Genomic DNA, 13,190 nt, shown 5'->3' on the forward strand with positions numbered 1-13,190 from the left:
TGTGCATGATTGTCCAGCATGCATACACAGCAATTCCTTTTCTTGTGTCAACTGTTTTTTTTCCCCCCCAAAACTCCCATCAACTGTGCCTGGAGGAAAAGCAATGGAACAGAAATGACCTTCTTGCTCATCTGGATTTGTATATAAAACGTGTCAAACCACTACATTTCCAAGGGGGGGGGGGGAAAAGCCTTAAGAGATCATTTTAAAAACCTAATAAACAACACAATACCAAACCGTTATGACTGGTAATAATCAGCACAATCACACATTTCCTTGAAATGGGTTTTGAAATTGTAACGAACATAAATCCACAGGTTGGGTTAAACAGGGAAGAACATTTGCTTGTTAAGGAAATTAAAACGCACTAGTGTGCCCACAGCTGAGAGTAACACCCGAGTCTGTGGGGGGTGTAACAAAGGGAACACAGGCCTTTTCCCTGAAACACAGGCTTACGTACAACGGCAAATAAATGAAAATGGGATTTTTACAGCCAGATGTGCTCTTATGCACAACCTGCAAAGCAGAAACTGGATCCTGCAGAAATAATTTAACTCTTCAAGGTGTGAGATCGCAAATACGTGATTAGAGTGTTTTTAACTGAACCTTCTAATGCTGATGTCACAGTCGCTACTGCTAACCGAATGGAATGGAATGAGGCATTGCTTTTCCCAATGAGGAACGAGGCAAGTTTTTCCTTGCCACTGTTTCCTTAGGCTTGCTCCTGTGGGGGTTTAGGCCAGGGTTGTCTGTAAAGCGCATTGTGACAACTGCTGTAAAAAATACGCTATACAAATAAAATTTGATTTGATTGATTGTGTTTAAAAAAAAAAAAAAAAAAACAGGAAGTTTTTCCAAATAAGCCGCATGCAGAAAAACAGCTGGAGCAGCTCATGAGACTGAGAAGTGAGGCTCCACTCTGACGAGCCACTGGACAACTCCCACCAATCAAAATTATCATGTTGGGTCTCTCAGCCCAATTAAATCATCGCTTTGTCACAGCGGTGTCAACAGTACACTTAACAGAAAGAGCAGCCATTAAGAGACAGAACTCATTTCAGACGCATCACAGCAGGCAAAATAAAAACTCAAAATGCCAAGGGTTCCTCTTTAATGTAACGTACACTCTACACAAACTGACCTCCGGGCACAACGCTGCCCAAAATGCACCCTGGCTTGTGACCTGTGATCACACAGGAAAGACTATAGCGAACCAACAAAAAAAAAAAAAAGAAAAGGAAGTTAGTCATGTCAGTCTTCCCCAATCGGTACTGATAAAAAAAAAGCCTCCTGGAGTATCTGCAGTGCCTGAGGAGGAGAGGAGGAGTTCCGGCACATTCTGCGCTGACGTCACCCCGCGGGCAGGAAACCGCACAGACCCGTGCGCTCGCTGCAGAGGAGGAGGCTCGGGAGGGAGGGCCAGGGGCGCCGACGCGTCCGCCAACACGGCGAGTACGCCACGGGCGCTGACGCCGCCGGCCTGCGCTGAGAACGCCAGCCAGCCGGGCGGGAGGGCGGGGGGGCGGACAGCGAGCTCGGGGGCTCGGGAAAGGTGCGGTCGACGAGCCGAGGTGTGGAGTTTCCACACCGCACGGCAAAAAGGTTCACCCCGCACCGCCAACCGCCTCCCGCACCTTCACCTGACTCATTTCACCTTAGGAATTCACAGATGTGCACGGACACACACATAAGCTCACACACACACACACACACACACAAACGCGCGCACGCACAACACAAACATACGCGCACACACACACACACAAGCATGCATGCACACGCACACACACACACACATGCTAACACATGCACACACACACGCACACACATATGCACACACAAACATACGCGCGCGCACACACACAAACATACGTACACACACATGCGCTGACACACGCACACACACTGGTGCACATACACACACACACAGACATGCACACACACGCACACGCACATAGAAACATACGCACACACGCATGCAAAGAGGTAAAGTATGTACTGCAGACACTGGTGGTTTCCTTCTGAGGGCGGTCCCAGACTAACATTGCCATCCTGTGGTTTGGTTTCCACTAAGTTTCCTCTGTACACTAAAATCAAAACCACCCTGCATGTGTACTGGCCCTGCTGTAAAGTTAGCCTTTTTCACTTAATGATCACTCAACAAATGCAATTTAAGCACATACTCCTGGTCAGAGCAAGAAAAGTCTCAAACGTGAGCTTTTTCCACATTTAACAAGCCGTTCACGGCTGACTTGAACTTGCCCTTTTTGAAGCGTGAAGAGAAATTTGGTTGCGCATACACACCAAATCCACTAGGTGGCAGCACAGCTCAAATAAAACAATACGGTGACAGATGCGTTACATCACAGCTGAAGGACAAGCCACAGCCTGGGGCTTCAGACAAAAAAAAAAAGAAGAAGAAGAAGAAATGAAGGCATTACAATCGTTTCCCCTTTCAGCTGCAATTATTCCAGGTGTAACAGGAGCCAGCTCGGCCCTGCAAAAAGAGTTAACAAGACGGCAGCTCTAGGGAAAGATTGTGTGTGAATCAGAAAGGACAAAGGAGCACTATTTACCGACTAAAGTGACTAAAAAGTTTGAAAAACGAGCAAAACGTGTTAAAACACTTTCCATGAAAGGAAGTGGGTCTCTAGAAGTCTGAACAACCTGCAGTGTTCAAAACAGGTTTCACAAAAAGGAGGCGGTCTTAACAACACAAACTCATTCTGGGGTCGGCTGTCGGGCCTAAATTATTCAGCACCGTGCCGGCGTCCCAGGAGACTGCCGCCCGGCCCGAGGCCTAGCGGAACGCGAGCGCGAAAGGCGACTCTACGGTCGCTGCTTTAATGCATAAAAGCGTGAAGCGGGTTGGGGCCTGAGCCGGATCATTAGCCGGCCGCCGGTGTAATCGGGAGCCTGTCTGAGACGCTGGGACACAATGGGGCCCAGTCACACCAGGTGCAGGGTCGCTGTAAGTTGTCTAGGGGATGGTGGGGGGGGGGGGTCGGTTAAGACTGCACAAGCTTCTTAAAGGCACCTGTCACTGTCACTGAGAGACACAGGTCTCCTCTGACCAGCAGCTGCCCTCCAGCAGTCCCCTCTGTGTTAAAACAGTCACTGGCACAGAGCACTGCAAGACTTACATTCACACTTACTTAACACAGAGCACTGCTCGATTTACATTCACACTTTCTTAACACAGAACACTGCTCGATTTACATTCACACTTACTTAACACAGAACACTGCTCGATTTACATTCACACTTACTTAACACAGAACACTGCTCGATTTACATTCACACACAGAGCACTGCTCGATTTACATTCACACACACAGAGCACTGCTCGATTTACATTCACACACAGAGCACTGCTCGATTTACATTCACACACAGAGCACTGCTCGATTTACATTCACACACAGAGCACTGCTCGATTTACATTCACACACAGAGCACTGCTCGATTTACATTCACACACAGAGCACTGCTCGATTTACATTCACACACAGAGCACTGCTCGATTTACATTCACACACAGAGCACTGCTCGATTTACATTCACACACAGAGCACTGCTCAATTTACATTCACACATTTAACAATAATGAAAGATACATGCAAGATTGCATTCATCAAGTCCTTACATACATTTAAAATACACAATGAAGACCAAAGGCTTATCGCCATTGTCGTCCTCTGGGGAAAGGGGAGGGACAAGATGAAAGATTGCAATTCAGGCAAAAAAAAACGGAGAAAAAAAAACACAAAATAGGAAAAAAATAAAAGAAAATAATGACATCAAGAACACTTGTAACAGACTTTTACAATAAGCTATTTAACAACCATTTCTTTAAGCTAATTTTAAACTGTGCACACACACACACGCACACACACACACAAAAATAAAAAAAGACACCATAAGAGGCGTGTGTGAATCTCTCCTGTAAAACCACAGCCGTCAGCAGACAGTGACACACCCGGGAGGGATAATTTGGCTCAGGCTCCGCTTCTGCATCAAGGGCACATCCAAGCACAGCCGGCACTATCAGCACAAGCAGCCTTTTCTCCAGCTGAATGAGCCCAGAGCTGACCTGGGCAGAACCTGACAGGGACACACACTCACACACACTCTCACACACTCTCACACACTCTCACACACTCTCACACACTCTCACACTCACACTCACACTCACACTCACACTCACACTCACACTCACACTCACACTCACACTCACACTCACACTCACACACACACACACACACACACACAGGCTGATAATAATGCCCTGCAATTCCCCCCCCTCGCTTCCTGGGCCTGCAGACCCTGATCCAGGAACAGCTAATCCAGCACTTCTACTAAGCCCACCAAGGCCAGTGAGGTCTTTCAAACTGATCCAGGGGCCACGGTTGGTGAGGGGCACAACTTTTTTGTATCACCAACTAACGCATAACGCTCAGGTTCACGGCAAGGCTAACGTTTTGAGCAACGAGACGTTATTAAAAGTCAACACCAACGCGGCTGTGTGTGTGTCAAGACCAGGCGTCCGTCGGTACCCACCAATCAGAGAGCGCAATGGCCGGGACACCTGTCCAGGGCCAATGAGGCCAGTTCAGTCACCACCTTCACCGAAATCATGGCATACCCTCCCCCCCACCACACCAAAAATAATTGCACAAAGTGTGCAAGTAAGATGGCCTTAAAATTCACACTGCTAGATGAAGCCTGTTTGCTTTGGGAGGGGGTCCAGTCTCCAGTTACCCACACAATCGCCTATTGCCCTGTAAAACGTCCTGTAGCACAGCTATTTCTGAGATGATAGAGCAATCCGGTCCAGGTGGCATTTCAAGACATTGAAAGTGATTTAACACCTGGAAATATCTTGAAATAACATCAACAGCCGCCTCCACCAGGGCAAACCCCCGACTAAGAGTGTCAGGTTTAAATCCAAAACTACCACCCGGATTTCTGCGGTCCAACAATTAGATATGCAGGAGGAGAAAGCGAGGGTTCCCTTTCTCTCCACCACCTCTGACCCATTACCCCCCTCCTGCCTGCCCCGCTATCACCCCCCTTCCCCCCGCCCCCAGCCCTGAGACCCCCGGTATCACCCCCCCCGGACCTCCCCCCCCGCACTGAGACCCCCGATATCACCCCCCTTCCCCCGCCCCCTGCCCCCTGCCCCCCCCAGCCCTGAGACCCCCGGTATCACCCCCCAGGACCCCGCTCAGTGTTTACACAGGCCAGGCTGACGATACGCAGACCCTGCAGCCGAAGCTGACGCCCCACCCGCTCCCAGGGGGACGCGGGCCTCGTTGCCCCGGTAACGCCCGCCCACAGCGGGAGGGGAGGAGGGGACGTGGGTGGGGAACTTCAGCAGGGGAGAGGGAGGGAGGACAGAGGGAGAGGGAGAGAGAGAGAGAGTGAAAGAGAGCAGCATGAGTGAAAGCAGTCGCTCCTGGGGTCAGGGCTCTGTGCAGGCACAGTAGCTGCTCCTGTAAAAAGACCAATTTTTTTTTTTAATGCCGATCATTTCCCTCCTTTCACCTCTCTCCTCCCTTCATTTTTTAAAAAATCAGTCTGCTTTTCTTCCTCAGACAAGAGGCGCTATATCAGAAGCTCCCCATCAGAGGTCTTAATCAGCTCTGAGGCACAGCGCCCCCTGTGTGCAGGCAGAGCATAGCGGCCAGTCGGGCACAAGAACCAGAACTCTACGGCCTCGTTACCCGCACGCGCTCAGTACTGTTCGGCCTACCGACCGTCCGTCCATCTCTCCAACCCCTGGCCTACTCCGCAACCCCAACCGCCGGACCCAGGTCTCTGCGGCACGCTCGGCAGGGGGGCGGGCTGGGGGGGGGGGCGGGGGGTTGCCTGTGAGGATCACCGCTCTGAGCGGAAAGAGCCCCTCCCCCTCCGTGCACTCGAGCTCCACAGCAGTGATTTACGCTCTGACCCCGCGAACCCGGGTCTGGACTCGCTTACAGCTGTAATCGCCCCGGCTGGTAACTGAGAGAAACGGCTCTCCGGGCTGAGCAGGCTGCTGGCCTCTGACACGGGCCCAGAATCAGAGGCAGGAGAGCGGACGCATCCGGCCGAGTTTCTGGGCCCTCTGTCATCACCGAGCTCCAAGGCTCGGGTGGGGAGCCCGCAGTACCAAACAGCAAACCCTCCAGAGGGTTACCGGTTACCCCGGCCTGGTTTTACCATCTGTCCAGGGTCAAGCAAAGTCAGAACCAGGTGTGACATTAAACCCAGGCCAGAACCAGGTCGAGGGCAGAACTGAACGTTCCCAGGCAGTGTTGATCAAGGTCTAACGTGAGTGTGGAGCAGGGCTGCCAAAGCCAGTTCCTGGAGATCCCCCATCCTGTAGGTCTTCACTCCAACCCTAACAAGGCACACCACGTTCAGCAGCTAAGAGATCTCACTGAGCTGCTGATTAGTGGAATTGTGTTCGTCAAATTTAGGGCTGACATGAGAACCTACAGGACAGGATATGTGCAGGAGCAGCAGGGTTGGACCTCCCTGGTGCAGTAGCGTAACCGCGCTGGTTAACCACAGCGTTACAGAGCCAGAACAGGAAGAGCGTAACCACGCGGAAAGTACTGTACCTCATCCTGTTCCTCCCTCCTCCGAGCGTCCTCCGCACATCTCTGGATCTCCTCCTGAATCATCCGCGCGTACTCCGAGTCCCGCTCCTCGCTGGGGGGGGGGGGGGGGGGGGGGGAGGAAAAAGAGGAGAAGAGTGGATCCCTCTGCATCCTCCGCTCCTGACTAATGAAAGATTCAAGGGCACCTCTAGCTGTCCTCGGAAAATTTAATTATAGGCAGGAAACTGAGATCGGGGTCGACCGTACGCCTAGAACACCAGGGCTATTAATACACCACGCACCTGCAATTAAACCAGCCCACATGTGCCCTCCTAACCTCGAATGCTCGACGTCTCTGAAGAAACTTTAACCCTTTAAGGAGTAGGTATTGTAGGTATGTTTTTTTTCTCCCTCAAAATTCCAAGTGTTCTACAACTCCACTGCTTTCAGTTACCAGTGGAGATTGTGACATCAGCATTAGAATGTTCGGTTACGAACATTCTAATATCTGTGATCTCACACCATAAAAGAGTTAATAAGACAAACAGTTTGTATGGAAGGTGTTATATAAATGTTATTAATAAAGCAAACTAGGACAATGAGAATAAAAGTAGATCAGGTGAGATGGAGTTAGTTTGTGATGAGTGCGTTTTTAACGTGAGCTGTCTGAAGCGGAAGACTGGAGGTGGACGGGGGTGGCGGGTGGCGGGTGGCGGGTGGGGCGGGTTGGCGGGTGACGGGTCCTTACAGCTGGCGCGCGGCCTGGCTGGCATGCTCCGCCTCCTCGTCCTGCAGCCGCTTGGCCATGCGGATGTCATTCTGCACCAGCTGGCTCTTCTGCACGTTGGAGTTGTAGTACTGCTCAACTGGAGAGAGAGGAACCGGACAGGGGAAAAAAGGGTAAAATGGTAAATGGACTGCATTTATATAGCGCTTTTATCCAAAGCGCTTTACAACTGATGCCTTAAAAAAAAGAGAAGCAGAGATTCAGAGCTCTGAGCGACACATCGCTCACTACGCTGAGGCACCGGGTATCTGAGAGGTAGAGAAGAGAGGAAAGGTGCAGAAGAGGAGTAGGAGAGCTCAACGGTGTAAAAGGGGGGAGGGGCTCACTAGAGGAGGTGTAAGAGAGCTGATTGGTGTAAAATGGGGATGGGGACTGAGCAGAAGAGGAGTTAGAGAGCTGAATGGTGTAAAAGGGGGGAGGGGCTCACTAGAGGAGGTGTAAGAGAGCTGATTGGTGTAAAATGGGGATGGGGGCTGAGCAGAAGAGGTGTAGGAGAGCTGATGGGTGTAAAAGGGGGGAGGGGCTCACTAGAGGAGGTGTAAGAGAGCTGATTGGTGTAAAATGGGGATGGGGGCTGAGCAGAAGAGGTGTAGGAGAGCTGATGGGTGTAAAAGGGGGTTGGAGGGCTAAGCAGAAGAGGTGTAGGAGAGCTGATTGGTGTAAAACGGGGTTGGGGGGGGGGGCAAGGGGGAAATGTGTAACTTACTCTCCTGCTCCTGAAGATTATAAGCCAAAGCCCCATCCTCCAGAACAGCAAAGCACTCACATACTGGAAGGCAAAAGAGCATGGAGATAAGGGAAAGCTACAGGCACCAGACACACACACACACACACGCACGCACACACACACAAAACCATGGAGCGGGACACGGGCAGTATCCACACACACACACACACACACACACACACACACACACACACACACACACACGCACGCACACAGAACCAGAAACCATGGAGCGGGACACGGGCAGTATCCACACACACACACACACGTGCACACACACACACACACACACGCACGAACCAGGACACGAGCAGTATGCACACAGAGACGCACTCCATTTAAAACTGCAATTCAGACATTTGGCAGACGCTTTTAGCCAAAAGGACTGACTGACAGACAAAACTGCACTTCACATGATAAGCAAACACCGCCAGAGCAGGGGACAGACAAAAAACTCGCAGTCATATACAAAGTGCCATCGCCCTGGCTGCACACCTCAAGATCTGGCAAGATAAAGGCCTGTTTTTCTTTTCCACATTTCATTTTTTTGCGATGATGAACAGAAGTCGGCGGAGTCCAGGGCTGAGGGAGTGGTAGAACCTGAAGGGGCACATAGCAGAAGGCTCCTGATTAAAAGTGCATGCCCTCCGAGCGCTCCTAAACCCAGGGGGCGGGGCCCGGCTGAAAGCTTACACCTGCGCTTTTTCAGCACAGACAATGCCCTCCACCCCGCCGCAGGAGCTCTGATGTGACACAAAGCCCCGTGTGATTGGGCCAGGGAGCCGTGCCCTGTCATAGCAACACAAAGCAGCGCCTCTCCCTGTGCACTACAGAGGCTGCGCAAAATCAACACACACACACACACACACACACACACTCACACATGCACACATGCACGCTCACACACACACACACACTCGCTCTCTCTCTCACACACACACACACGCAGGCACACTCACACACACAAACACACACGCACGCACGCTCACACACACACACACACTCTCGCTCTCTCTCTCTCACACACACACACACACACACTCACTCTCACTCTCACACACACTCTCTCTCTCTCACACACACACACTCTAGCTCTCTCTCTCACACACACACTCACTCTTGCTCTCTCACACACACACACACACTCTAGCTCTCTCTTTCCCTCTCTCTCTCTGTCTCTCTCACACACACACACACTCGCTTACAAACACACACACACACACACACTCACACACACACTCACACACTCTCTCTCTCACACAGACACAAACGCTCACACACAAACAAACAAACACTCCCTCACACACACACACGCACACAAAGTTCCTGCTTTGGGACCAGTTAGCCCCCAGCCCTGAGGACACACCACAGGGACTACAAAAAACAGGAAGTCGTGAGCTTCCAACTGGGCAACTGGGTCATCACAGAAATGGGGGGGGGGGGGGCGCAGAGGAGGCCCAGTCACAACCCCCCCCCCCCCCCAGCCCATTTCCTGTGAGACACTGTGTGTGAGAAACACAGCACAGCCATCTATAGACATTCTACATTGTGCAGAAGGCAAAAACCGCTCTCATCTTTTATTCTCTCCCTCTCTTTCTCTCCCTTTCTCTCTCTCACCACATTTCCAGATGGACGGGACGCAGTCCAACACATGACTCATAAACACATTAAGAATATCTGTCCACAGATTAAGGCTTGATTTAATGAATAAATGCTAATCAAAACATTTACACAGCACTGTATCTAAGATACAGGACCGCCCACAGACAACCACTAAAGGTAACAGAAGAAAGGAATTGTAAGGGGCAGTTTTAAAATGAGCACACATTTGCCACCCTATAAATATCCCACTGAACTTAACTGAAAATCTGAAGATAACCATAATAAAGTCTATCCTTAGCTGAAAATGAACTGTTAATGGGATGTAACGTTCTAACGTAGAACAAAGTCTAGGGCCCTAAAAAGGCTAATTTACAAGTGTGTGACCGGCAAAGAGCTTGCTGTAGTCATGGGCACCTTCTCAGGTCACATGACTGCAGCAATGGATGCTGGGAAAATGGCTTCTGTTGTGCCTGCAGTGTAGGAGGCACCGATCTCTCAGTTCCCATCACAGAGGGTCTGCGCTGAGAGAAAGAACAGACGAGGGACACAGCTTTTTTAAGGACGCTAAAACAATATTGTACAGTCCCTGCCTCTACTTCATGTGCTTGCCAGGTCATGCAGTAGAGGCAGAAACTCCTTTCAAGACCAGGCTTGACACGATGCTGGATGCCATCTAAGTTGCAAGCTGCAGATGAACGGTGAGCACCAGGTACGCTTTAGGAAACGGTGAGCATTGCTGGGCTGCTCTCACAGCCTGTTCTCACCATTACGTTATGTTGTGTTAACACTACAGCACGCAACTGGCACATATTTCAGCGTGCCCAAACCAGAACGGATAGGAGAGTGGACCCTTCTTTCACAGTTTTGTTTTATTGCTTTATTCAGACTGGGAGAGAGAGCAGAGAGACGTGCACACACAGAGAGAGAGGCGAGATCACAGCTCAGAGGGTGCCGTGACGGGGACATCAAACCCCGTCCCGCACGGGTGGGGGGGTGGGGAAGGGGGGAATAATATTTGGCCCAGAGAGTGAGTCACCCTGCGGAACCACACCACACGGCTCGCAGACGCGCTCATTTCCTCAGCGCTGCTGGCTCGTAAATAAATAAATAAATAAATATCTGAGAGACGCGCGCTTTTGAGAAACGCGGCAGAACTTTCTCACACCGGCGTGCCAGGACTGAGCGGCCGGCCCCGGGGGGGGTGCAGAGCGCGTCGATGTTGTTGTGAGAAAAAAAAAAAAAAAAGCCTCCATTTTAAGGACTGAAGCCAAAGCTTCCAGCTCCAGTCCTGAGAAAACCTGTTTTCTTCCCAGGTCTCCTTCAATTAAACCACCACCACACAGGACCTGAGAGAGAAGCTACATCCAATAAATCCAGGCAACAGCTAGGCTATTTGAATCAGGAGTAAAAACGGCTGGAATGAATGCCTGCAGAGGACGCGGTGCTCCAGGACCACGGATCAGTAGCACGGGCCTAAACTGACACCTGTCAATCAATCATAACACACTCAACTGGGTGGCTGAGAGAGAAGTTCATTTAAGGTTGAACGAATCAAACCTTATATCTGCAGAAGCAACAGGACTCTCCCGCATTGGGAGAACTTGCGTGCGGTGCAACCAAACCTTACTGACGATGGACGGCAGTACGGACAACAAGTAACCCGACCTTCGCCGCGACAGAGGCAAAGTGCAACCAAAGCTCCTCTTCCGCAGTGAGGGGCGGAGCTCTCGTGCTCTCTCATAATGAGTGACAGGGCACGCGGCCATACCTGCGTCACCAAGGCCGATTCTGACCAATCAGCCCGCTAGCTCCCCGCAGGCCTCCCTGTAAGGAAGCACTGCCCCCCCGTCCCCATGGTGATGTAAGCACCACTGCAGTCCAGTGTCGTTTCACCCGATGCAAACGAGGGCAAATGAGATCCCTCACACTAAGCACTGGGCAACCAGAGACACACAGCACCACTTATAACACACACACACACACACACACACACACACACACATATGCACACAAACACACACACACACATATGCACACAAGCACACACACAAGCAAACATACACACACACACACACACACACATATGCACACAAGCACACACACACACACACGCAGCAGGGCTCGCATATCAATATCAAAGATTCCAGAAGACAGCAGCAGCCACGCCCAACCCGCAGGAGAGGCAGACGGGCATGTCATTACCTCCGCAATCAAGCCCGTGAATATTTCAGCTCCGTTACCGAGACACCCGAACAGCGAGGCGGGCGGGGCCCGGAGTGAACGGGTCACACTGCTGACACCGAGCGCATGCAAAGCAGGGACAGCGGCTGTGCTTTGGGTCCAGGCCCAGGGACAAGGACAGCGGCTGTGCTTTGGGTCCAGGCCCAGCGACAGCGGCTGTGCTTTGGGTCCAGACCCAGGGACAGCGGCTGTGCTTTGGGTCCAGGCCCAGGGACACACTGTGCAACCAAAGACCCCCACAGGGCAGCAATTGACAGCTGGTCTTCAAACGCAACCTCATCCACCTCCAATCATCTGAGAACATACACCCAGCACAGGAGCGTTAGGGTCAGAAACCCCCATCTGCACAGTCTGACCGGGGCGGATATTTGAGCCGGCTAAGTTAATAAGTCAGCGAATGAGACGCCGAGCCAGGAAAGAGTTCAAAGGTCAAACTCTCAGTTCTGAAGCCTTCCGTAGACTACTGCTACTGCTAGACAACAGCGGTCTCTCCTTGATGGTGTGAAATATGCCAAGTGCAGTTGTAAAAACAAAACTGCTGACTGTACTCCGAATCTGCCGCACTCCCCCCTTCCCCCCAGCGGGACCGGATCCCTTTAGCGCTGACCTCGGGTTCGAAGGCAGGACGGCTGGTCGTGAATCTCTTTTGGGGGGTGTAGCTGACCTTCGCTCCGAACCCCTCACCTCCCCGGAGGGTCCACCAGCTGCAGCCGTGCCGAATACAACACCGCCCCCCCAGCCCCCCCCGCCTCCCAGGCCCCTCGCCCCCCCTGCTCCACGCCGCGCTGCTTCCACAGAAGTCCCACCGACACCCCCTCCAGTCCCCAAGCACAGGGGGTGGTACGGAATGTTTTCCAGATGTGCGCAGATGTTGGCCACAGCAACGTTTGTGGGGTTTGGGGGGGGGGGGGCCGGGGGGCAGTAAAGCAGAAGACAGATGACCAGCCAGAGTGTCCGCACGCTCCTCTCAAGCAGGACTCCGATAGACAGCGGGACACAATATGCAGACGGAACGAAGCAAACACCCCCCCCCCCCCCACCTACCCCACCCCCTTCAGTTCCCCCTCTCTGGAGCATTCAGGGTTAGTATTACCGAGATGGGGGTTGGAGTAGGGGACTGACAGAAAGCAAACCAACTGCACAGCCCCCCCCCAGCTCTGATACAGTAGCTGTCCCAGACAAGTGGGGTGGGGGGGGGGGGGGGGGGGGGGGTGCAGTGAGTCAGGCTGCAATTCGTTTTTTTTCT

The 13,190-nt window shown here is 51.9% G+C and overlaps 1 protein-coding gene across 6 annotated transcripts in view; it reads right to left on the reverse strand.

Moving 5' to 3' along the window:
- Window positions 1-13,190, reverse strand: part of LOC118211238 (filaggrin-2-like) — a 36,285-nt gene that overhangs the window by 7,730 nt on the left and 15,365 nt on the right. For 2 of the 6 annotated variants that reach the window (XM_035388296.1, XM_035388297.1), the window contains exons 2-5: window positions 8,597-8,701; window positions 8,081-8,143; window positions 7,336-7,453; window positions 6,609-6,699 (exon numbers count right to left, since the gene is read on the reverse strand). In XM_035388296.1, the coding sequence (XP_035244187.1) occupies window positions 6,609-6,699; window positions 7,336-7,394 (150 nt within the window). In that variant the 5' untranslated portion in view covers window positions 7,395-7,453; window positions 8,081-8,143; window positions 8,597-8,701. The remainder of the gene's footprint in view (window positions 1-6,608; window positions 6,700-7,335; window positions 7,454-8,080; window positions 8,144-8,596; window positions 8,702-13,190) is intronic. The other 4 variants (XM_035388291.1, XM_035388294.1, XM_035388295.1 and 1 more) reach the window with 2 other exon arrangements.

This window comes from Anguilla anguilla, chromosome 13 (genome assembly GCF_013347855.1).
Source record: "Anguilla anguilla isolate fAngAng1 chromosome 13, fAngAng1.pri, whole genome shotgun sequence".
NCBI lineage: Eukaryota > Metazoa > Chordata > Actinopteri > Anguilliformes > Anguillidae > Anguilla > Anguilla anguilla.